The 26,077-nt window shown below is 44.4% G+C and overlaps 1 protein-coding gene across 11 annotated transcripts in view; it reads right to left on the reverse strand.

Moving 5' to 3' along the window:
* PDE1C (phosphodiesterase 1C) overlaps positions 1-26,077 on the reverse strand; it is a 1,966,671-nt gene that overhangs the window by 430,068 nt on the left and 1,510,526 nt on the right. For all 11 annotated transcript variants that reach the window (XM_069215191.1, XM_069215280.1, XM_069215225.1 and 8 more), the window contains one exon: positions 8,065-8,181. In XM_069215191.1, coding sequence (XP_069071292.1) covers positions 8,065-8,181 — 117 coding nt within the window. The remainder of the gene's footprint in view (positions 1-8,064; positions 8,182-26,077) is intronic.

Below are 26,077 nucleotides of genomic sequence, written 5' to 3' on the forward strand. Positions count from 1 at the left end.
ATTGCATGAAACCGAGTATCCACATTTCGCAAAATGCTAATAATTGTATATATATATTTCACATTGGGGGGCCCGCGGAGAGAGAGACTCGCTCTAGTCTCTCCGCGGGTCTTTTCGGGACGACAGGAAGTGGCGCGGGTGCGCCTGGATTGGTGGACAGGTAAGTGGGGGTGGGCTTTAGGGATGGGTTAAAAGGGGGTAGAGGGGTGGGGTCGGCCTCTTTCCAGGCCGACCATTACAGGGAGGAAGTTTTGGAGCGGCAGGTCGTAGTGCAGCGGGAGTAGGTTGGAGCCAGGTAGGTTAGTGCAGGTAGCACGAGGTAGGGCCCGGTGCATTGCAACCGGCTGGCGTAGGGCGCGCACTGGGGAGGTTTCAGGCCGTGCGCGCGGGCCGGGCAGGCAAGGTAGTGGGCAGCGTCACGCTGTCATCTGGGACGCACGCGGACTCGGCCGCGCCCCTCGGGCGCCCCCGGCTGTTTTCGGGAACCCGGGGACTGCCTTTCCGGCCCCGGTTTTTAGGACACGAGGGGCAGGTGCGCGGAGGCCTGCGGGGGGCTGCACGGTTCGCGGCGCGTCACGCCGGAGCCGGAATTTGGGCAAAAGGCCGCGAGGCGGCAATCAATCGGGTGCAATTAAACAGCACCACGCTAATTCCAACACAAGAGGGACACAGCAGCAGCGCCTGGGCGGGCCCTGCACAGAAGTTCCATGAATCAGGAGGTGTATTAAGGTGGGGGGGGGGCAGGCACACGGGGCAAAAGGGGTGGGGGCCACTAGTAGGCAGTAGGGCCCACAGCAACAAGGGCCTTGGGTTATATAAAAAAAAAATATATATATATATATATATATATATAAAATAAAAAATAAAAATCTTTTGCGGTTCCAATAGGGAGGTATACAGGGCAGGGCATTAGGGGACATGGCTAATGTTCCTGATGCGGAGGCTGTTAGGGCAGCGCTACGGGTACTGGGAGAGGCGGGCAGGGCAGATTTGCTTAGGCCCGGGGTATTGGAGCAGGCTTGGGTGGGTATGACACGCCCAGCTCGGGCTGCGTCAAGCGGGGTAGCGGCGGCAATAGCAGCATGCGATTCCCAGGACTCAGAAGGGGACACAGAGGCGGTACCAGTGAGACAAGAACGGGCCACGGAGGCACGGCCAGAGACCCCCAGAGTGTTGAGCCCGCTAATGTTTGGGGGGGAGACTCAGTGCACTCAGGGCCCGGGCGCAGGCGACACAGGAGCAGGCCCGGCACACGGGGGGTCCACAGGCAGGGCAGGGGATGACATGGTAGGGCGAGACCTGGGGCAACAAGGGGACGGGACTGAACAGCCAGCGCCAGGGCCCAGTGGGATGCAGTCCCCATTGGACTTGTCACGCCCTAAGAGCGGGAATACCGTACACGTGGGCCACGGGCCACCAGCCAAGAAAAGAGGTAAATACTTGGGGAGACCCAGGGCTGGGGCGGGTCGGGCCAACCCAACCAAACGCCAGGCGAAGTTATCTAAGCAGGCCAGGGAGGAGGTTACGGCGGGGGGGCTACAGGGACCTGCCCCCCAGGCAAAGTGGGACCAGTTAGAAACAGGGGACTTAGATGCCAGGATCCGCGAACAGCGCAGGGCCGTGGCAGAAACTGAGGCCAGATGGACGCAATTATGCAAGGACAGGGAGGAGCCAGGGAGGCGTCACGAGGGTAGCAAAAAGGTCAGAGAGGTCACGGACAAGAAGGGGGCTCAGACAGCAGGGGTTAGCGAGGGTACCTGGGTTTGGATACCACAGGCAGGAGAGGGTAGGTTTCAGGAGGCTGGTGCGGCCGAGGGGCAGGTTGGCTTGGAAAGCCCCGGTGGTTCAGGCAGCCACAAGGGGAGAGGCAGCACAATGTCAACGTTGGAGGTTGACAAGAGAACGGTGGCACCAACGGGGCGCAGTACGGCCCTAGTGCGTTGGAACGAAGCAATAGAGGGGTCTACGGCGGCCTTCTCTACACCGCAGGAACGGGGACATCAGCAGGTTGGCGGACGCCATGTGGGTCAAAACACAACAGAACCACCGGCAAACAAATCTCAAGCATATATGGAAAACAAAAGAGGTGGGGAAGAGGAAGATGAGTTGGATTTGGTTTATGACGAGGAGGAAGGAGAGGGGGAAGATGGACAATGGCGTGATGAGGATGTGAGCGGGGTTAAGAAAGGGGGGGGGGTGGGGGCGCAAGTGCGGCGCAACCCTGCCTCTGCTTTTCTGTTTCAGGATGACATCATGGACGTAGGGCCGCCAAGTACAAGGCTAACAAGGTCACGCGGCGGAATGACACGGCGTACACCGCGTTATGTCGACGAAACAATTGGAGGTAAGGGGAGATGGTGGTCAGTCTGGGGTGACGGGGGAGCAACTAACAAGGTGACGCGCACAAGCAAATCAATAGGCGTGGGAGATGGGTCAGTATTAGACAACTCAGGGGAGGTCGTAGCACAGAAGGGCGACATAAACAAGGACAAAGAGACTGCATCCACCAGTACTACAACGGCGGTTAGCCCGTCCACAGGGGAGGGCAAGAACGCAGAGGATAAAGAAGGGGGAGCGCACAAGAAGCGCCTTCCGTACATGGGTTTGGCCATGCCTTTAGGGTCACATGTTGCGGGAAAAACCAAGGCAAGAATATGGAAGCACGAATATGTGGATGTTTTCAAACTATTACATAGGGACATACAGGCCAAGGAAGGCTCCAAGGAGGAGGAGTGGGAGTTAGCACGCAGGCCTAGGGTTCCCATTACCATGGACAATTGGACGTCCGCATTTTTGATTTTCGCCAGTATATACTGCGAAAAATACCCAGACCGGGCCATCGCGCTCTTCAAATACATGGATATCATTAGAAAGGCTCAGATGCATTTTGGGGGTTTTGCATGGCTAAGTTATGACGAGGAGTTTAGGGCACGAGTGAGCATCAACCCCGAGAAACCATGGGGGGACGTAGATCCGGAGCTATGGATGCAATGGATGGCATCAGCACAGGCAGCGGCATCCACCCATACGGCGAGCGGATTGCCGGTAACATATAAGCCCTTTCAGGCGCGCCCCGCCTTGGGAGGGGCGGAAAATACTACAAAAACGCAGGCGGTTAACTCAGGGGCCTGTTGGAATTTCAACAAGGGTTTCTGTTCAAGGGCTCAGTGCAGTTTCAAACATGACTGCTCCAAGTGCGGGGGTCGTCATCCAGTCATACAATGTTTTTCCCTCAACAGCCCAGCTGAGCAATGGAGGGCGACAAGAGGAAGAGGATCACAAGGTGCTCCTGCGCCAAAAGGGGCCTACGCCAGTTAGATTAGAAGTCTGGTTGCCATGGCTGCACAGGTACCCGGACAAGAATAGGGCCAGACATTTGGAATGGGTTTTTCGTGAAAGTTTTCAGGGTAGGTTATCAAGGTCCTCGGCAGAGGCGATGGGCAGAAATTTGCGGTCTGCAAAAGAACAGCCGCATGTAATACGCGACAAAATAGACAAGGAGGTAGCATTTGGGAGAAGAGCGGGTACATTCTTCGACTGGCCACCGGAAAAGACTGAGGGACTGCTGTCAATCATGACTTTCTTGGGCATAGAGCTAGATGCGGAATTAATGGGGCAGGATGGCCAGCATCAAAAGGAAGGAAATTCTAGAATGCCTAGCAGATGGGCGAACTATGCACAAAATGGAGTTACGGATGGCACAGAAATTACTAGGCTATCTCAATTTTGCGTGTAGAGTAGTGAGGGGAGGACGTACTTTTTGTAGAAGACTCGGACTGTCCATGTCACAGAAATGTATGAGTTTTGCGTTTGTTGCATCAATTTATACGGCAAGGTTTATCTCTTAATGTTATATTTAAAGCTGCACATACCCGGGGTATACAACGAGATTGCAGATTCACTATTTCATTCACAGTAGCGGCGTTTCGCGACCTGGCGCCAGGAGCGGAGCAGACCAAGACTACGGTCCCGGCAGACATTTGGGAGTGGGGGGTTTGAGGATCTCGGGGTCTGGTGGTGATGTCTCTAGCAGTCTATACGCAACGAAGTTACAGTCTGGCATGGTTGGGGTTTTCAATCTTTTGCAGAGTTTTAGGGGCAATTTCTGGGCTCAGGGACCTGAGGGTTTGGAAGCACGGGCCTTGCGGTTCACGCTGTTTTTGATCAAGGAAGGGCTATCCCCGGCCACGATAGGCAGGAAATTAGCAGGTTTTTCATTTTATGGGCCCCCCCCCTTTTTTTTTTTTTTTTGGGTATGGATCCGGCTCGGGATGATTATTGGGAAGATGTTGAAAGGATGGGGCAGGTTTAGGGCCGGGGAGGGAAGTAAGGCAAGAGAGCCCATTATTTTGGGATACTGAAAGAATTTGTGCATGTTTTGCCAGTATGCTGCACGGACGAACACGAAGTAGCACTCTTCAGTTTGTGCATGGTCTGGATGTTTTTGGGGTATTTAGGGTATCAGAATTGTTCGGCATTAGGCAAAGAGTGCGGCGTGAAGGAGAGGGAGATCTGCATGCATTAAGGGACTGGTCGGCAAGTAGGGGATTTTGGAACGCACTCCTTTAGGATCGGGGCAATAACAGCAGCAGCTCATTTAGGATGAGATTGGGCTAAGATTGAAGCAATAGGTAGACGAAATCCAGATGCTGCGAGCGCTATGTTAGGCCATAATGAAACCCAGGTTGGGGGGGGGTTTAGAAGTACATCACAGTTGTTATAGTGTTTTTTCCTTTACAGGGTGTGTGGCCGGACCGAGGAACGATAAGACAGTGACTTGGCTGGTCGGCCATTCATTCGTACATGGGGGCAGCAAAATTCGCTGAAAAACAGATCTACGGCAGATCAATGGGGACTGCCCAGCAGACACCACGAAGTGCGTTGGTGGGGAAAGAGCGGAATTAGGTGGGGGAGTTTACTCCCAGTTTATCACAGGGAATTTGCCGCAGTGGGGATGCCCGGATTTGTTGCTGATACACTTGGGTGAAAATGGTTTGGTGAGGCAACCAGGGCTCATATTTATACAATTTATGCAAAAAGATTTGGTGCTATTGAAGCAAAACCTGTGCGGGACATGTCTGGTATGGACAGAGTTTATACCCAGGCGGGTATGGAGAGGGGCACTCAATCATGGAGCCATTGAGCGGGCTCGGAAAAAGTTGAATAGGGCAATGAGGGTATTTTGCTGGGCCCAAGGGATTAAGGTGCGGAGGCACGAGGATATTACGGAACATGAGGGGACAGTGTTCAGAGATGATGGAGTACATTTATCGCAATTGGGAAATGCGTATTATTTGATGGGTTTTGAGGCCGATGCTAGAGAAGTTATGCGGGGAGAACCTGTGGTTTAAGAAATGAGTAGCAATCAGGGGGCAAACGGAGATTTGCCGGGTGGGGCAGAAAAACGCCACATGGGTTTTTCTGGGTGGCAGGAAATGGGGGAGGGGGGAGAGCCAGATGCGGGCTTGTTCCCCCCTTCCAGGGGGAAAAAGGAGGTGAAGGATCAGAATGGGGAGAGGTTTGTTTACAAACAAGGAGGGCATGGAAGGAAGAGGGGAGTGTCTAGGGGAGGGGATTGGAAGAAAGCTATTAGAAAAGAAGGATGGGCATGAGGAAGCTTTTAAGTTGAAAGTTGGGCGAGAGGGATTTCATACATTTCTAAGTTGTTGTTGTTTATGTAAAATCCTGTCCTAAATAAATGACCTTTTGCACTAGAAATGAGTGTCAATGTATGTTTGTCCCGATGGGGGGGCCCGCGGAGAGAGAGACTCGCTCTAGTCTCTCCGCGGGTCTTTTCGGGACGACAGGAAGTGGCGCGGGTGCGCCTGGATTGGTGGACAGGTAAGTGGGGGTGGGCTTTAGGGATGGGTTAAAAGGGGGTAGAGGGGTGGGGTCGGCCTCTTTCCAGGCCGACCATTACAGGGAGGAAGTTTTGGACCACCCACCCACCCTGCATAGAAGGTAGGCAGCAGGGGAGGGTTTGTCAAGGGAAGGCGTGATTAGGTAGGTAGGTTTAGGTTTGACGTCAGTTAGGACAGGTGCGGTGCATAAGAGTTGGCAGGAAATGGGGGAGGGGGGAGAGCCAGATGCGGGCTTGTTCCCCCCTTCCAGGGGGAAAAAGGAGGTGAAGGATCAGAATGGGGAGAGGTTTGTTTACAAACAAGGAGGGCATGGAAGGAAGAGGGGAGTGTCTAGGGGAGGGGATTGGAAGAAAGCTATTAGAAAAGAAGGATGGGCATGAGGAAGCTTTTAAGTTGAAAGTTGGGCGAGAGGGATTTCATACAGTTCTAAGTTGTTGTTGTTTATGTAAAATCCTGTCCTAAATAAATGACCTTTTGCACTAGAAATGAGTGTCAATGTATGTTTGTCCCGATGAACCAAGTGAGTAGCGTATTGTCGAAATATTCCAGTATTGGGCTTCTATATCAAAAAGCTAGCTGAATAGTCTTGAGTAATGGGGAAAAAAGGCTTACAATGACGTCCAAGTTGCCGAATATTCCGTTTATAAAAACTTTCCAATGTTTTTCAGGGCTCAAAATCCTAGAAGAGTTTGACTAACATGATTGGCCCAGGCCACCAGCTCACGGTTAAAGATTCGTAGGATTCAAATACTTTTAAATTCTAAGTTCGAGTCCCATGTGAGTCCATGGATATCTTGCTATTCAGCTGATTTATGTCAGAAATTGATTAAGTATTACAAATGCCGATAACACCAATTGATCATTGTATCTGTCTTCTGAATGAAGGGTTACAATAACTTCAGTAATGTATTGCAGTTGCATTTATACAAAACGTCATACCCTTTGAGAACCACTTGACAATACTACTGAATAATGTATTTCTATACCCCAAAACACACGTTTCTACTTTGAGTCACTAAAATGCCCCAACCTCCCTATTCGCCTAGTGTAAATTAAGACTAATTTGTGAAACTCGCCTAAACTTTTTTAGGCCAGTCACGCGAGTCACCTATAACATTTCTGCCTGCTTCTGCATTAACATAATCGGACTAGTTGGCTCGTTTCTCTAGAGTGTACCGATTTGCAAGTTTCCATGTTGGTTTATGAATTTGTTCCTTTGGTAATCTGTTTGCACCGCTTTCCTTTAAAACAATGTGCTCCAGTACAAAAAATAATCAATCTATTGAATAGCTGCCTTTACAACGTCACAATTAAATGCCCAAATTACTGTACTGCGAATTACATATTCTAGAACTATTTTTTCCTATGTATTGTTTCTAAAATGAATTAAATCCCATTTTTACGTCAGGGTTTTTTTCTCTTATTCTGCATGCATAAAACATTAAGTGATCCATGATCAAATCATTAATCGAAGTATCGGTTTGTTCCATCTGAAGCATTTCAAAACAGCTCCACAGGCCCAAACCCCCTCCCAACTGAACAATTATAATTCACTGCTCTCGTTTCATGGTACTTCTAAAATTTGACCTTGATGTCCTCTAGTTTTTCCAATCTGCAGCTGTCAGACTAGAGGTTATGGCTGACATAAAATGATTAGACGCGCCACAGTCCACCCCGCCCCCCCCCCCCCCCCCCCCCCCCACACACACCTCAGTTTTCAGTCCTCTAGCCGGCCCTCTACAACAACTAATAATTTACTTCTCGAACTTTCTTCTCGAGCAGATGATGTCATACAGCCTGGCGGGGATGTCTACCTCTGCCCATGCTCTTTGGGTTAAAGGCAAATGTCTATGTTTCCATAAGGCCCATTGTGTTTAACGGTTACATCATAGCGCATAAAAGAGAATTGTGAAATATTTCTACAGAAACAGAAGAGAACAGCATTGTTTTTACGCGTGCAAAAGTAGCGAGAAAGTAGTGAAAGCGACAACATAAAATGTCAATTAATGAGGGAAATGAAGATTAGAAATATACTTTCATTATCTGTTTTGAGCAAGTTGGAGTATTTTTTCACAAAATACAATTCAATGCCAACATTATTATTAACAAACACACAGTCGTGATTCCTGATGCAATATACATGCCTTTCCTAAACTCTGTGTGTCAATAAGATAGACATGCCCCATATTTGAAATTCACTTACCTTGAAGCGGTTGATTAGATCGTAGCGCGTGAGCAGTTCGTAGAAAATGAACTTCAGTGCATGTTCTCCGCTGGCGTCATTCAGTGCAAACACATCAAAGGACCACTTGTCGACATTCTGCAAGGGGAAGCAAGATTATGCTCAGATTACTTCACACTGTCTCTATTATTGACATGTATTTGTGTTTTACACACACACACCACCAGAATTTGAGTGAAAGATGAAGGTCAATTTCAAGGCATAGAATTTATATTCAGGAGTAAGCTCTAGCATTCAGTGGCCTGTTCATTTTGTGGAATTTAAGTTAGACGGCTCTTGAGGTTTGGGGGAATCTGTGCCACCTGCACGCTGAAACTGGAAAGTTGTATGAAATTATGTTAATAATTTTTTAATAATTGTTAATAACTCTATTAATAATTTAGAAACATTTTAAAACATAGCTGTCAATGACTGTTTGCCACGTATAACACCTTCATCCAGTTCTGTCATTTTACCCAACAGCATTTTGCATTCTAGGGTTAGAGCCCAAAATGAAAGTGTTACAATCAACATTACAAGCTTCACAATGCAACATGCTGGGGCCCGAAAAGTGAGGATTGGCTGATAGTATTATGTGTGACAGTGAAATGCAAAATACTGTTCAGTCCCTGATTGTCAGACCTTTTTTCTGGTAGGCATTCAAGAGATAAACACCCCCATGGGTTAGAGGGAAGAGACAGCCTTTTAAATGCAAGCTCTGTGCTGATAACAGGTTAGTGGTAACACAGACAGACGCCTTAAGAGCAACCAAAAAAGTTAAAACAGTATGTTACTACCCGTCTTTCTGAGACCATCCTTGGTCTCGGTGGTTGGTGTGATTAAGGTGGAGTGCCCTTAACACCTCTGTGATGTGGTCTGCCTTAAACAGAAGCAGCACATGCTGCAGGTGCCGCTCCATGAGGGCCTGCCAGTGGCTGTGTACGAAGTGTGCAGCCTCTTGCTGTCCTACTAGGATATTCCAGGTTCCCCTCAGTGCATTAAACTACCCCTTTGAAATCATAAACTCCACACCAGTCGCCCCCTCTAATACCTCATTCTTTTTAAGGCCCCCTCACCGCTATTACTCCTGCTAAAGTGAACTGTTAAATTTTAGTTGCTAACAAAAAACTTTAATGAAATGATGTGCAAAACTCACGTTTAAAAATGAAATGTGCTAAACATAAAATTTGTAGTAATACATCATACTTAAATGTTAAAGGCCTGTAACACCAAAAGGAAATATTGTCCTAAGCTTAGAATAATTGATGGTGCCCTGTTAAATAGAAAATATATTACTATTGAAAGGCCTGCTTTCACATTGAATAGCTGTAGTGCAAGATGGTATTCTTTTTTGCTGCAGATGTTGCTGTTTCTGAAGTTATTGTTTGTTAGCTGGTAAATAGACACTTTCGTTCTATTAGATGACTGATATGAGGGTCCCAGTGCAAAAGATGCAGATGACAGGAAGGATGATTCATGGGAAGCAGTTTGCAGAAAACAAGAATGATATACTGCATTATTCAACGACTCATGTATGAAAGACATTTGTATTCTGGTGAGAAGAAGGGGAGTAAACCTGCTCCCAGAAATGTGCTAAAACATTATTGGTTAACATGAAGGAGAAAGAAAAGCATGTTTCTACTTTGTGTATTTATATTAGTGCGTGTTCCCAGACTAGTTGGGCCAGTTCCTTATTCATTCTTTAGGTCAGAGTCCAGACCCATTCTAGTTTCTTAGACTGACAGCAGCATATCATTCCAGATTCCTTTAACCGGCTCTCTGAGAGAAGACTCCTCGTTGCGTTTTCTTACACTTCTCTTTATGAGAGGTCTTAGCTTCTTTCTTGGGCTGCTGATATTTTAGCTGAGCATGCTTTCCAGCTTAATATGCAAAAGCGTCATGATTAAGCTTTGATTTCTTTAATCAGAACTTTTCATGGGTATCTGAGCTGGCACCTTTTCCTTCTCGAATTTAACTTTGATTTAGTTTAGAATAGGGAGTTTATTTATGGGACACACTTTTATTGTATTGACTAATATATTAATACACATTATTATCAAATATCAATTGATGGTTTATATGAAGTTTTAATGATGATACTTGGAGAATAATACTTTAATAAAAGATGAATAAGAAAACAATCTGAAAATAAAATTCTTTAACTCACAATAACTCTCTTGACTGAACAAAAGATTTAATAATTGATAATGTTGCAAGGAGTGAGGAGTTGCGTCAAAGTGTCCCGCGCTGGGATTGAACAATTGGTGTCAAAAGCAGTGCTGAGATTGGTTGATGAGTTCTCAAGAAATAAACAGTAATAGGTTGAAGGAAAGGACTTAAAAACTGAATCAAAACATTAAATTTTGAATTGAATTATTGTGCAGTTAGTGTTACATTTTTTTAATCCATTACATTTTTTATGGGGTGGTGTAAGAGTGCCAGTTCAGAAGGGTGGAGAAGTGCCACCAGAAGTTACACAAGCTCATTTATGTGGCAACAAATGTAGGGCAACATACGTTTGTGGCTTTGTCACTGGTGCAAGATCACCGAAAATGAGGGTCCTTTTAAATTTCCACAATATGGTACATTTGATTTGAAGATTATAATAACACTTGAGGGAGAAATTCATAGATCCACACAAGCATTACAATCTTGGAAAAAAGCAGCACATGTTAAGGAGAAAGAAAAATATCAGAGTAGGGTGAAAAGAGGTGTGAGAAATTACACAGATGCTGAATGGTCCAAAGGACAGCATGGGTGGAGAAAATGTATAGTTGGGGGAGGTAGAATGCACCCAGTTATAGCTACAGAGAAGACTAAAATAATCAGAAACAGGGAAATGATGATGAGGAAGCTGCAAAGAAGGCAGCCACTGATAGTTATTCAGGGGATCACATTTTGAATACTTTATTGGCTTCCCATCCACCACCATATGTGGCCCCTATAACTAATGCTGATAGTGATACCACATTTAGAGCTACAGAGGCTACAGCTCTTGTTGTTCTGAATGCTATTCAGATTGAGAGACCATGTAAAGTACTTCCCCTGCACCTGTGGAGGTGGGTCGTACTGTAAAAACTCCAGGTGTTATTGCTTCAGTTGTGACTGTTGATGTGCTAGTGTGCCAAGTTGCATCAACATGAATATTGACAGTACCTATTGCGACACCATCAATAAACATTATCTCAAATGCTATTACTCAAGATACTGTAGGAGGAGTAGCTGCAACAGGGTTCATCCCAACATTGCAGAATTCACAGATTGTCGCTTGGAAACCAACACAAAATGTTCAATCATTGAGAGAAGGGAGGAGAATTGTCTTTAAGACACCAGTTGTGCAAGGAGAGACAGGACCATTTGAGGATGAGATTTTTCTCCTATGTTTTGAAGAAACATCAAACAATAAGAGGACAAAAGGTGCAGGAATACCATCTACTAGTCAAAGACGGGAGAGACCCTTAGCTGTCCCAAAATTGAAGGTGGAATTAGAGGAAATTGTTAGAGCATGTTCAGATATTTCACATTTGGATAATTATCAGGAAATCAAATTGATTTTTTGAGTAAATAAATTACAAGGCATGCAGCGGCTACACATGATAAACTGAATTGTCAGGAAAGTATGAGGTAGATATTTCAGAGTCTTCAATTACAGAGAAGCTTCAGGGTAAAATTAGATGGTAAAGCTATTGTGAGTATGAGATCTTCAGGGATGAGGTTATACTTAGCGGAATTGTTAAAATGCATCACAAATGGAGTGACATTGACAGATTAGTGAGTAAATGGACAAAGAAACGTGAAAAGAAAAAAAAACAATCAGCTGCAGCAGAAGTAATTAGTAAGCCTCCACCAGCAGCCCCAGATGAAGATGAAGCTTTGACCTTTCCTATGAGCGAGATACTAAATGAAAGATACGTTCATCTGCCATGGAGTAGCGGTGATCACAACATTACAAATAATTGTCTGAAATTGAAAGAGAATCCTGCACAATGGTATACACAAGTTGACTGATTTGTTAAAACTTCAAAGGTTTTGTGGAGAGACTTGAATACCTTTTTGATATTATAATACCAAGTGATTTATGGGCTGAGTGTAAAAAAGCTGTGCAATTGCCATGTTCTCAACCTCTGAGAGCTGTGCATACTCGTGCACACCTGTGGTGTTGACTAAGTATAATGAGTTGATCACTTTTCTGAAGGGAAAAGTTCCACTAAGAGATCTTGATTGACTGAAAATTGACAGAGCAACAGAGGAAGTGAAAGAATCAGTGCATGCTTACTATGAACAATTGTTAAAGGTGTTTAAATAAAACAGTGGCCAAGAAAATCCAGGGAAGAGTCATACAGGGAGTTTTGTGTCACAGTTCATTCTTAGGTTACTATTAGAGATCAATATGAACATATAACAGAATGTGATTTGCTGGCAGACAAAACCTTTAGATGAGCTCTTCAGGTATACAAAAAGCTATAGTGATGAGCAAGAAATAAAGCAGAAGAGACTTAAGGAGAAGTTTAAGCTTGCACCAAAAAAATGGCTCAAAACAATTTTTAGAATCAATCATTTGGAGAAAAGACTAGTGAAATGCAAGGCATTGGTTTTCAGAGCTGGAGGTCAGGTTGCTCATAGAGGAGTTTGTGTTTCACAGGGTAGAGGTGTTCCGATTGATCCGAATTTTGGGATAAATATTGCAGCGTTGAAGAGATCAACTACTTGTCATTATTGTAACAAGCGCCAGCATTGGAAGAGGGAGTGTAGATAGAATCCAAATAGAGTAAGTGGTAATAGCTAAGTGCATGGAGTAAATCAGACACAAATAAAGAATGTTCCAGTCATGGTACCTGTCCAACGAATACAAATGCCAATACAGTCACAAGTTCCCATGATGCAGGTTCTGCAAGCTCCAATGGCCCCGCAAAATATGGGAAATACTAGGTTTAATATGAATCAAGTACCAAGAGCAAATCCAAATCCATTTTGAAACTAGAATCCATTTCAACAGTTCACCATGTTGTAGAATTAGAGTTTTGATTTAGCTAATTCCCAATGATGGTGCCTGAAGTGGGAGAAAGATTGTGTACTTAATGCAGTCTTAGAGGCAGACCGAAGTGGACCATTTGTATAAGGAGAAGTTTATGGCCTCCAAGTGTCATTTATTGTCGACACCAGAGCTACCTGTTCCACTGTTGGAACAACAGAAGTCCCAGAGGTACCCCTCTTGGGAAAGAAGATCCAGGTTGTAGGTGTTACGAACACACAAATAACTAATCTTGTTTCAGAGAAGATGCCTGTGAAAATAGGTTCACTTGAGGAAGATTGTTACAAATTGTGTTTCTGTTTGGCAGAGGTATGTACCCTGTCTAAGCAAGAACCACAATCCTAGTCAGGGTAAGTCAGATACACCCCCTAAATTACCATGTGCTCACCCACTGGTAGCTTGGCACTGAGCAGGCAGGCTTAACTTAAGAAGCAATGTGTAAAGTTTTTGTACAACACTTAAAAGAGTAAAACAGTGAAAACACTACAGAAAAATTATCTGCACTAGATAAGAAGAATAGAGGTTAATTTAACAGACAAAACAAGACCAAATTACAAATATTCAGTCAGTAGAAGCTGAGATATGAATTTTTAAAGATTATCTGCAAATGTAGTGCTTAGAAGCATACAGCACCAACCGGGCCTATCTGGTTGTGCTAGACCAGGTCAAATCTGAAAAGTCAAGCCAACCACAGTAGACTGCAGGTACGATACAGGGACCAACCTTGTCCCGCTGAAAAAGTACCTTGTGGATGGGGGATGCATCGATGATGAAGACCTGATGTGAGAAGCAGAGGAGGCAACGCATTGCTGTTGATCCCTTTGGATGCAGGAAATGCCTCAGATCCAATCTGCACAGTCAGATATCTGTTGTCACCGAATAACGCAGCTGTTGATGCAATGTAGTCGAGCAGTGTTGCATCAGTGAACCCTTTGCGATGAAGGCGATGCATCGGCATCGAGCCCTGGAGCCAGCAATGCGATGTCTTTGTCCTCGGTGGAGATGCATCAGCGTCGAGGAAGGGTGGGTGGGTTCCGACCGGTGCAACAATAGCAATGTGTGGATTTTACAGTTGCAACACTTTATACCCACTTACAAGGACTCAGGACTGGATTTGCACTACTTGGCAGGTCCAGGCTTGTAGCAAGCAAATTCCAGGTGCTGTTTCAGGATGGAGTGAAATCTTTGATGTCCCTGAGACTTCAGAACAGGAAGCAGGCCAACACGACCCTGGAGTCACTTTAGTTCTGGGGATATAGAGATGCAGGTCCAGTCCTTCGCACTCTCAGGCAATGAGGGCACCAGACAACAGGGCAGGCACAACAGAGCAGGAGTCCAGCAAAGTCCAGCAAAGTGACAGTCCCTTTAGCTGCACAGAAGTCTTTCTTCCTTGCAGAATGTCCTCAGGTCCAAAAGTGTACTGACTTGGTGGGGTCAAAAGTTCAGTTCTTATACTCAGTGGTGCCTCTTGAAGTGGGGGAGAGTACAAAGAGAGGTCTTAGAAGTGCACAAACTTGGTGCCATGCCTGCCCTGGCTCCAGGCACACTACAGGGGATTATGAAGCCCTTGGTGTGGGCTCAGGACACAGCCCATTCAGGTGTAATTGGCAGCTCTTCCCTTCGATCCTATCCAGGATGGGCCAGCAGGATGTTGATGGTCCATCAGTCACATCCAAGCTCCCTATATGTGTGGCTGTCTGGACAGAACACAGAAAAGCCCAGCTGTCACCAATCCAGACATGTATTCAGAGACAGGCAGAATGCACTAGATGATTTAAGGAAAGAAAATGCCAACTTTCTAAAAGTAGCAGCTTCAGAAGTACAATTTAAAATACAACTTCGTCATAAGTTGTGATTTTTTATTGTGATTCCAGAGACAACATTCTTGGGTGTCCCATCTTTTCCCAATTGGAAATTGCACCAATAAAATGAAACAAGGTAACCCCGATGTTAACCTATGGAAGAGATAGGCTTTACAGTAGTGAAAAGCAAATTTATGAGTTTCTCGCTACCTGGATATATAAAACTAAAAAGTACATGTCCTACCTTTTAAATACACTTCACTCTGGCCTTGGGGCTATCCGGGGTCTACTGTAGTGGTGACAAATATATTTAAAAAAAAGGTTTGGCCTGGCAAGAGGGTTAACTTGCCAGGTTGAAATGGCAGTTTTAAAACTGCACTCACAAGTTCTGCAATGGCAGGTCTCACCCATGTTTGAAGGGCTACTGAAGTGGGTGGCATAATGAGTGCTGCAAGCCCACTAGCAGCATTTAATTTACAGGCTCTGTGCACAGGTAGTGTACTTTACTAGGGACTCATAAGTGAACTAAATATGCCAATTTAGGATAACCCAACGTTATCATGTTTTAGAGAAAAAGCACATCCACTTTAGCACTGGTCAGCAGTGGTAAAGTGCCCAGTGTCCTAAAGTCAGCAAGACAGGAGGTCAGAAGGCAAAGGTTTGTGGATGACCCTGCAGAAAGGGCCACGTCTAACAAAGGTAATCAATTTGTTATACGTGATTCAAGTCCTGTAAATTTATTAGGAAGGCATCAACAAGTCCAAAATCTTGTTTGGATCCAAGATGGAAAGGCCCCTACCAAGTTATCCTAATCACAAACACTGCTATCAAATGTGCTAGTGGGATACCTAACTGGGTTCATGTGTCACACACTCAAACAGTAAGGTGTCCATATGAAGAAATAGTGTTCCTGAGCCATGTCAGGGAGTACCTGTAACAGCCCATCCTGAAGAACAAGAGAAGGGTGAAGAACAGCAAGAGCTCACATCAGTACAAATTCAAAAAATATTGCAAAAGTGGTACGGAAACATCTATTGGAGAAGAAGAATCGAGAGCTCAGAATAAAGAGACTGTTAGAGTAACACGAGAGGACTTAAATGATCCAGATTTAGAGACAGTGTGGGAATATAAAGACACATATGGAGATCGGAATGGCAAAGTAATAGGAGACAAAAAGGATCAGGTACCATATCTGTGAGCAAGTGGTGCAGTACAGCGAGTCACCTTGGTGCGCAATGTCACAGGGAAAAGGCAGGAATACGAGGCATTTCCTTAGTGTTGATGCACAATCGGCTGCCTAGTACCAATGCTGGCACCCTTGCACCATGGTTCAAGGTTGCCTCTGTTGCATTTAGGATTTTTTTGTGCAAGAAGCGTCACCTTCCTGCACAATAACAATCCCCTAATGATTTTTCCTCTTACTATGTGTGCCACAGAAAGCAGCACACATAGAATGGGGAAAAAAACAAAGAGGAATAAAGATATTTTCCCTGTTACCCCTGGGGAGGCACAGGTTTTTGGCACATTTCTAGGTCTATCACTCTGGCAAATAAGGGAATGCATCAAAACCCATGGATGTTGTGTGGGAACACCCACATAACACCCATGGAATGCCTCCTTGGGACCGAGTAAGGCAATGTAGTGATTTGTGCCTCATTGCTTTACTTGAGAATTATGAAGCTCTCAGGGCCATGGAAGGAGGCCTTGCATGGCTTCATAAATCTCAATTTGGACTTGTGTCAGTCTTGCACAACATTGGGTGATCCAAGAGTGATGAAAAGGGACTCATAAATATGCCCCCAAGTGTGTCACTTCAATGCATACTGCAAACATTATCGAAGAAACAGAATCTAGCAGTGTAAGTGAGACAGAAGAAGATCAACAGACACCAATGAGATCTAAGAGAGCAACAGAACCTTGTCAGAGGTATTCAGCACCTGAATGGACTTATTATGCAGGAAGTATGTCAAATGTTCAAACCAAAGTCCAGATGAATTGAGCGCCAAGTATTTTGAGCACCCATGATATGCCACACTGACAGACAGCATTGAATAATTAAGAAATATTTGAAAAATATTTACAACTGAGAATTTGACAAACATTATTTGAACCTGCAACTGAAAGCAAATTTCCACAACAAATGCTGAACTGTACATAACCCCTTCATTGCCAGGCCTTTCCCCCTCACGTGCCAGGCCTTTTTTTGGCTATTTGGGACAGTTCATGCTTAGGCCCTCAGAAACATTTGCCCACATAAGCTACCCACGCCAAATTTGCATCCTTTTTTTTCCAACATCTTAGGGATTCTAGAGGTACCTAGAGTTTGTGGGTTTTCCTGGAGGAGACCAAGAAATTAGCCAACATACAGCTAACATTTCGTTTTTTTTTTTAAATGGGAAAAAGGGCTGTAGAAGAAAGCTTGCAATTTTTTCCCCTGAAAACGGCATCAACAAAGGGTTTGTGATTCTCAAATCACCATCCACCCAGCTTTCAGGAACAAGCAGACTTGAATCAGAAAACCCACATTTTTCAACACAATTTTGGCATTTTACTGGGACATACTCTATTTTTACTATTGTTTCTGCTTTCAGCCTCCTTCCAGTTAGTGACAGAAATGGATGTGAAACCAATTCTAGATCCCAAACAGCTAAACATTTTAAAAAAGTAGACGGAATTCTGAATTCATCAAGGGGTCATTTATGTAGATCCTTCAAGGTTTTCGTACAGAAAGTAACAGCTAAAACAAAAAAAATATTGAAATGGTAATAAAAGAGCCTTTTCTGTCCACGTTGTCTTCTATAACTTTTTCCAGCTATGGCAGATTTTGTAAAGCAATATACTGTTACGTTTGCTGGACTCTTCTGGTTGCAGGGATATATAGGGCTTGTAGGTTCATCAGGAATCCTAGGTACCTAGAGCCAAAAAAGTCGCTGCATCTTGCAATTGTTTTCATTGTATACCAGGTATACAGCAATTCATTCGGTGAAATATAAAGAGTGAAAAATAGGTATCAAGGAAACCTTTGTATTTTCAAAATGGACACAAGACAAGGTGTTGAGAAGCTGTGGTTATTTGCACATCTCTGAATTCTGGGTTCCCCAATACTAGCATGTGAATTACAGGGCATTTCTCAAATAGATGTCTTTTTTACACACTGTCTTACATTTGGAAGGAAAAAATGTAGAGAAAGACAAGGGACAATAAACCTTGTTCTTCGATTCTGTGATCCCCCAAAAATGGTACCTCACTTGTGTGGGTAGACCTAATGCCCGCTACAGGAAACGCAACATGGACACATCACATTTTTACATTGAAATCTGACGTGTTTTTTGGAAAGTGCCTAGCTGTGGATTTTGGCCTCTGACTCAGCTGGTTCATATGGTTCATAGGGAAACCTACCAAATCTGCGCATTTTTAAAACTAGACGCCTGGGGGAATCCAGGATGGGGTGAATTGTGGGGCTCTCACCATGTTCTGTTACCCAGAATCTGTTGCAAACCATTGAGGGAGTGAGTCACCTACGTTTTTGGCCCTGGGCTCAGCAGCCATCAAGGAAAACCTACCAAACCCAGACATTTCTGAAAACTAGACACCTGAGGAGGTATCCAGGGAGGCGTTACTTGTGTGGATCACTCAGTGTTTTCTTACCCAGAATCCTCAGAAAACCTCAAATTTAGCTAAAAAATCACATTTGTCCCACATTTCTGCGTGGGATCACCACACCAGCACAAATTTCCTACCACCCAATGTTCCTCTCAGTCTCCCAATAAAAATGATACCTCACTTGTGTAGGTGGGCCAAGTGCCAGTGATGGGGAAGAGCCAAAAACATGTAGAAATTGAGGGGGAACCAAAGTGGGACCAAAAGGGCAGTTTGAAAAAAAACATTTTTAGGGAGACATGTGGGGCAGAATTTTTATCTGTATAAATGCAGCAATGGTCGGTGGGAGGATTTTTGTGGATTCCTGAAGATTCCGGAAGGTTCCATCACAAAAATGTGGGTAAAATGTGTGATTTCGAGCAACGTTGGAGGTTTGCAGGGCATTGTGGGTAAGAAAATGGTGCGGGTGCACGTGAAGCACATCACCCTGGACTCACCCAGATGTTTATTTTTCAGATGTGTCTAGGTCTCGTAGATTTTTCTACATGGCAGTGTCCCAAAGTCCACAAAGTGCAGCCCTCACCTTTGTAAGTGGGACGATTTTGAGCGTTAGACAAGCTCTCATGGCCCAAATGTAAAACCAAAACCTAAAATAATCAAATGTCCTCTTGCTTGCCATTGGGATAAGATCTTTTAGTGTGTGGGAGGAGGGCTGAAAGACTGTTACCCCCTTAAGTTGGGGTGGGGCATAACCATGCCCATACTGGTTGATAGCCACTACCCCACAATTTTTTTTTTAATTCCCTGGCATCTATTAGGCTAGTGGGGAGTAGATCGGGGGTATTTTCCCCATCTGCCCACCGGTGGGCAGAACAACTTTGTCCATACCCCCACCCTCTTTTTTTAAAAAAAATCTTCCCTCTGGCGGGCTCTCTGCCCCCATTACGAAAATAGGCTGATCTGCCCCCAAGGGGAGCAACCCTTGCCCAAGAGGTTGCCCCTCAAACAAAACACACACACCAATCACTGGTGCCTAAGTGGTTTCTACCCCACCTGGGGGCAGATCAGCCTAATAGAAATAGCCTAAAATAAATTTACCCCCAGGGGAGCGACTCTTGCCTAAGGGGTTGCTCCCCATCTATTAAAAAAAAAATCCCTGGTGCCTAGTGGTTTCCGCCACCTTGGGGGCAGATCGGCCTAGTTAAAACAGGCTGAAAATAAATTTGCCACCCAGGGGAGAGACCCTTGCCTAAGAGGTCGCTCCCCTTGCGTGAAATTGGCACAAAAAGAAATCCTTGGTGTCTAATGTTGATTGGCCTACGAAAATAGGCTGATCTGCCCCCAAGGTGGGCAGAAATGGCCTAAAATAAAATTGCCCCCAGGGGAGTGACCCTTGCCTAAGGGGTTGCTCCCCATCTGTGAAGAAAAAATCTCTGGTGCCTAGTGGTTTCTGCCCCCCACCCCCCTCCCTTTGGGAGCAGGTCGGCCTAATTAAAATAGGCTGATCTGCCCCCAAAGGGAGCAGAAATGGTCTAAAATAAAATTGCAAAAAGAACAGTTGATGTACGGAATGCAGAACAAATCAAACATTCACCCCCAGTCACAGATCTGGGTTTAATCCATCAGTTTGTTTGCTGACCATGCCATTCCAGTTTAGACCCAGCCATATGCAAATCAGTTTTGGAACAGTCCAGCCCAAACTGCCAGACCAGGTCCTCCCTGGACCAGAAACAAGCATCCTGGGACTGGTTTTGGGGTATCACCCCTCTTCAGCCAGGCTAGCTTGAATCTGGTGGCATAGTGAGCATGGGACCCACATCTGGGCATACCCTTCCCACTTGAGGTGACAAATGCAAAAAGAAGATTTTATAAAATTGCTCCCAAGGTAGCGACCCTTGCCTAAGGGGTTGCACTCTATCTGTAAAATTCCTCGTGCCTAGTGGTTTCTGCCCCCCTAATTAATATAGGCCACTCTGCCCCCAAGTGGGGCAGAAATGGCCTAAAAACAATTTGCCCCCCCCCCAGGGAAGCGACCCTTGCCTAAGGGGTCGCTCCCCATGTATTAAAAAAAAAAAGATCCCTGGTATCTGGTGGGCATTCCTGTAACACGATTGCTAAGCGATCAAGCTGCAGGAATGCCAGAGAGACATGAAAAGGAAAGGAAAATTCTTTCCTTTCTTTTTCATGCCTCCTTGACCTCCCCTGCTCCCGTACCGAGGGGAAACTAATCAGTTTTCCTCGGATCGTGCTAGAAGCATGTGGAGGTGACCACTGGGGGTGGGTCGGGAAGCGATTCCCCTTCCATCCCTGCCCTGGGGGGTGGATGGGAGGTCCATGAGGGGAGTGCTAGTGCTCCCCCATGGGTCTGGTGCAGGACGTAACGGTTACGTCCTCGGTATCCGAGGGTTGTTGTCGAGGACATAACCGTTACGTCCCAGGCACCCAAGGGGTTAAAAGTCATTTAAAAAAACTGAATTAAATGAAACTGAAAATAAACAATTAACAACAAAAGAAAAAATTTAAAAAAAGAATTAAGAAGATTATCTAGGGTCAAGGTTGCAGCAGAAGAGTAGGGATAACACATTTAGAAAAAAAAGGAGTAGGGCTAGGGATGACTTACAAAGATTATTATACATAAGCTGAATTATATAATTACAAGACAATCTTCAAAAGTTTTGCTTCTTTGAACAAGTAAAGTGGAATATTGAATCTGCATGCTGCAATATCTTACTCAAGGTCCAACTGTAGATAAACCTGTTTAGAACCAAAGCTAGATGTAGAATCATTTTAGGTTTTACATTGATAGTTATAGTAATAGTGATCATAACGCTTTTAGTTGGAATTAATTTCATACCAGAGACACAGATACCTCTGTCTACACCAGCATCTACAACCACTGCACATACATTAGATGAGATGAAACTGAAAGCTTCATTTGAAGATTATTTTGACTAATGTTTATTCTAGATTAGTTCAGGAATACACCCACGCTTTGGAAGCTAAAGACTGTTATTTGTGCACTCATTTACCTTCTTCCGCCAAAGAGGAGATGACCTATCACCATGTCCAACTATCATATGCAATAACAAGTAGTATTTTGCTTAGCTTATTTTATAGACGGACCACTTTGAATATTATTTTTCCAACTATGAAAAGATTCTTTCAAAAGTCCAACTTCAGAAAACAATGAATCCTCATCCACAGACGAAGGAACAAGAAATTGCATGGCATTTCTTTAGATCATTCACAGTTACAGACATTGTAAAGGCATACAAAAATAATTTAAACTGTTTAATGAGACCATTAGCAAAGACATTCATTTAAGAGAGAAGAGCTCAGATTTCCCATAATAAAAATAAAAAGGAAGATGCTCTGCAAAAATATTGGGACTAAAGAACAAGATGGACTCAAAAAGGAAATGGTGTACCCAAAATTGAAATTAGACCAATGATAAAATACAGGAAATTATGTTTTTACAGAAGAGGAAAACAATTTAGAGAAAGGGTACGTTGTGATTAGTAATTGTGAACACAAATTTGAAGTTTTGGGAGGGCCTGTTTAAATTTTAACAGGAGAAGAAGCAGTTATTTCTGGAATTTATTTTGTTTGTTGACAAGATGCTTATTTTCCTTTACCTGCTGACTGGCAAGGTGTTTATCATTTATCTTTGTTGTTTCCAAAAATATACCCTATAAATAGCATAGATGCCTTGACAGTGACACCATCACATAGACATACACTTAGGCCCTCATTATGACTTTGGTGGTCTTTAGCAAAGACAGCCGAAGCTGCATCGGCTAGCAGACTGCCAGTGCTGGTGGTCTGCTGACCACCATATTTGGAGTAATTGGAGGACTTCCGACTCCTGATGAGGCAGTTGCATCGCCAGCACTGCCACAGCAGCAAGATTCCGCCTGCCGTATTACAAGCCATACTACGGCTTGGTGAAGTCTTGCTGGCGCGGTGGTGTTGGCGGTGTAAGACCGCCAGGACCCATCCCCTCCCAGGCGACCTACTTGATGGTGAAAGTAAGTGAAAGGGGGGAGAGTGTTGGGTGCATGTGTGATGAGTGCTTGTATGTTTGCGAATGTGAGTGCATGTGTGCAAGTCTGCAAGTGAGTGAGGGTGCATGTATGCAAATGTACGTATGCAGAGGGGAGTGTGTGAATGTATGCGTGCGTGGCGGGTGGGGTTGCAAATGTTTAAGTGGGAGTGTGTGTATGTCAGTGTGAGTATGGGTGTGGGTGTATGGATGAATGTGGAGGGGTGGGGGGTTTGTAAGTGTTTGGCCGGTGCATGGAGGTGTGGGGACATGTGTGCGCTGGTGACAGGAACGGGTGTGACCACCACGGAAAGCCTGGTGGTCTGCAGTCCTGTAATCTGGCCGGCAGGCTGAGGCCTGCCACCGGGTTGGAGGTGTTCACCGCCGGCCGCATCACTTTGGGCCAGGCAGCGTTGTGGAGGTTTGGCTTCTGCCAAACCCCTCAACTTGTGATGTGGCGGTCTTTATCACCGATCCGCAGCGGTAAGACCGCCATGGTGCGGCTTGCGGTCTAATGACCGCCAGCCTCATAATTAGGGCCTTAGTGTTTATGCTGGGACACAATTAGTTGGAGACATTTTTGGAGCAACAGTACCACTTGTAGGAGTACTTTTGAATGACGAACATTAGACAGTTATCAACAGTAGTGGATACTTTGGCCACTAGTATATCTGGTGCTTTGCTGGCTGTTAACACAGAATTAGATCAATGGTTTAACACAGAATTAGATCAATGGTTTTGCAAGATTGATTAGCTTTAGATTGTTTGCTGGCAGAGAAAGGGAGAGTCTGCAAGATGTTGAAAGCTCAAAATTGTTTTTCATATATCCCAGATGAGAGCAAAAAGCTAGAAGAATTCGAAAAGAGCATTTCTGACCTGAAACCTGAATTAGAACCCATAGAAACTTCTAGTGTTTCAGGAAACTTAGGCAAAGGAGCTTCTGATACTAGTTACTGGTTTGCAACAGTAGGGGGAGGACTTTTAGACTCATTTTACAACCTGTACTAATTATAGGTGTTTGTATGATAACTTTATGTGCTTTATATAGAGGATGCAGATGGTATTTAACAAGGAGAAAGAAAGACAAATTCTAAAAGAATTACAAGTGGAGGTGAAAATGTATATAGAATACAAGAATTTGAAAGAATATGAACAATAGAAAATTGGAAAAGATGACTGAACAGAAAGTGAGAATGCACTCTAAAGATTCATTTATGAAGAAATTGTGATTTGTTTTCGACTATCAGAGGAGGGAAACTGCTAAAGTAAATTTTAGTAAAATGAATGTGTAAAACTCACTTTTAAAATTGAAATGTGTTACATGTAAAATTTGCAGTAGGCAACCATACCCAAAATTGAAAGGCCTGTAACATGAAAAAAAAATATTGTCCGAAGCTTAGCATAATTGACGGTGCCATGTTAGATAGAAAATACATGAATTTTGAAAGGCATGTTTTCCCATTGAATAGCTATTGTGCAAGATGTTGTTCTTTTTTGCTGCAGATGTTGCCGTTTTGGAAGTTATTGTTTGTTGCGTAGTGAATAGCAATTGTTTGTTTTGCATTAGACAAGTATTAGTAAGGTTCTTACCACAAAAGATGCAGATGACAGGAAGTATGATTCATGAGAAGAAGTTTGTGGAAAACAAGAAAAATGTAGCGCAACATCCAAGGACTGGTGTATGAAAGACACTTGTAGTCTGGTGAGAAGATGGTGTATAAACTCAATACTCAAAGAAACAACAGTTTCCCCCAACCCCACCCTTTCCCCCATCTGCTCTTGACATCTATCAGGCATGTGTTTAGGCCGCGCGAGGTGTGGTCTCGAGGTTCGCACTAGCCAATCCTCTTCACAAACGTTATGGTACAATTGCAAGTCCACTCTTGTGACAGTTCCTAGCTGCACAGTATTCACCAAAGGGCACAATTATCCATCACGTCAATGCAAAACACATGAGATACAGTTGATCTATAAATAAACACCATGAACATATGAGATGTTTCAAATACTACAAAAGGTACTGACTGTTCCCTCCGCCGTGACTACCTTTTGTTTCACAGACTGCATTGCGGAGAAAGTGTTGGCTGCAGACAACTGACAATTAGTCAATGAGGCTGAAAAGGCTGACACACTGCACTGGCTGCAAAATAGTCTTAAATAATCTGTTTCTTTGCAGGAACCTGAAATCAATATTTATTGTGTGTCCTACACAGGTAAACGCTGAAATTTGGTGGAAGATACTTCAATTTGAACTTTAGAACATAACATAAATTAACACAAAATACAATGAAGACCATGTCAAGCACTCATTTTTTTCAGTGGGCACACATTAAAGAAACCTTTCTGGCAGTCATCTACTTTCCACTCTCCCCCTTGACTCTCTTTATTAAGAGATGCCACCCAAAAATTAACCCACTTGTTGCCTGCGTAACTAATTCTATGTCTGGTCCAAAGGCTCCGATTATGCTTCTCTTTCTATACTTTATTTTTCTCAGCAGCCAATAAAAGAGATACTTTTTGAAAACTACATTTCCCAGTAAAACATCCTGATCACTTCACCAAACATAGAGGATTTCCACCTATAAAACCTGGTGACATCAAAATACCTTCTCTTTCTTTGCTGCTCAGCAGCCAGTTAAGTACTCCTCTTTATTGTTCTCTGTATCTGTGATCTGCAATTATATTCTTTACGGAACACAGAAGTCTTGCTAGGTTACCACTTCGTCGGCGCCGTTTTCATATTGTTTATATCATTGTGCATTTGTTTCAAGGTGGAGCGCTTCGGCCTCTGTGGTAGTGTGGCTTCCTTACGGACCTCACTGTGTGGAGCGGGTCACGGCTGCCATCTTGAATTGGCCGCGACCCAGTGTTCTAGTCCTTCGGTCGTTCCTGCATGCACGCTGACACCGAGCTAATTCCAACAGCGGCGAGGAGGCTTGGGCAGTGTCAGGTAGTGCACTTCACTGCTCTTAATCGTTTCTTCTCACCCAAAAGTTTTTCTCATAGGATAGTTTCTTCATCAGTGCAAACACTTTGGCTCCCAATTGACCTGGGACATCAGAGAGTATCCAGAGTTGTAAAATTTTGCATAGGCTCTGCCTAGAGTGTTGCGCAGGCACCTACCTCCACTCTTTAAGCTATCTAAACCTGCTGGGGCCACACTCCCCCTTGATTATAGCTTTTCAGCTATTGTTTGTGCTTTCAGTGGTGTTAAATACAGTTTTGCCTAGCACTAAGGCTTAATATGACCTCTATGAGGAGGATATAGAGGAATACCAGGAATTTGCAACTTCATTTGAAGACAATCTCGTGGAAGCCCTAGAAAATAATATGCAGTTATCTGTTAACAAGGCCTTGGCTAAGGTCTTGGAACCCCTGACCTTGCACTTCAAGTGATTTGCTCGCCAGCAGGGCTGGTTCCCACCATTCTTTGCCTCATCGGAGCCAATGTCTCAACCTGTCAAACAATCTGAAGGCATGGCTAAAGGGAAGTATAAGGGGAAACGTTTGCATTCTGAT

This window comes from Pleurodeles waltl, chromosome 2_1 (genome assembly GCF_031143425.1).
Source record: "Pleurodeles waltl isolate 20211129_DDA chromosome 2_1, aPleWal1.hap1.20221129, whole genome shotgun sequence".
Lineage (NCBI taxonomy): Eukaryota > Metazoa > Chordata > Amphibia > Caudata > Salamandridae > Pleurodeles > Pleurodeles waltl.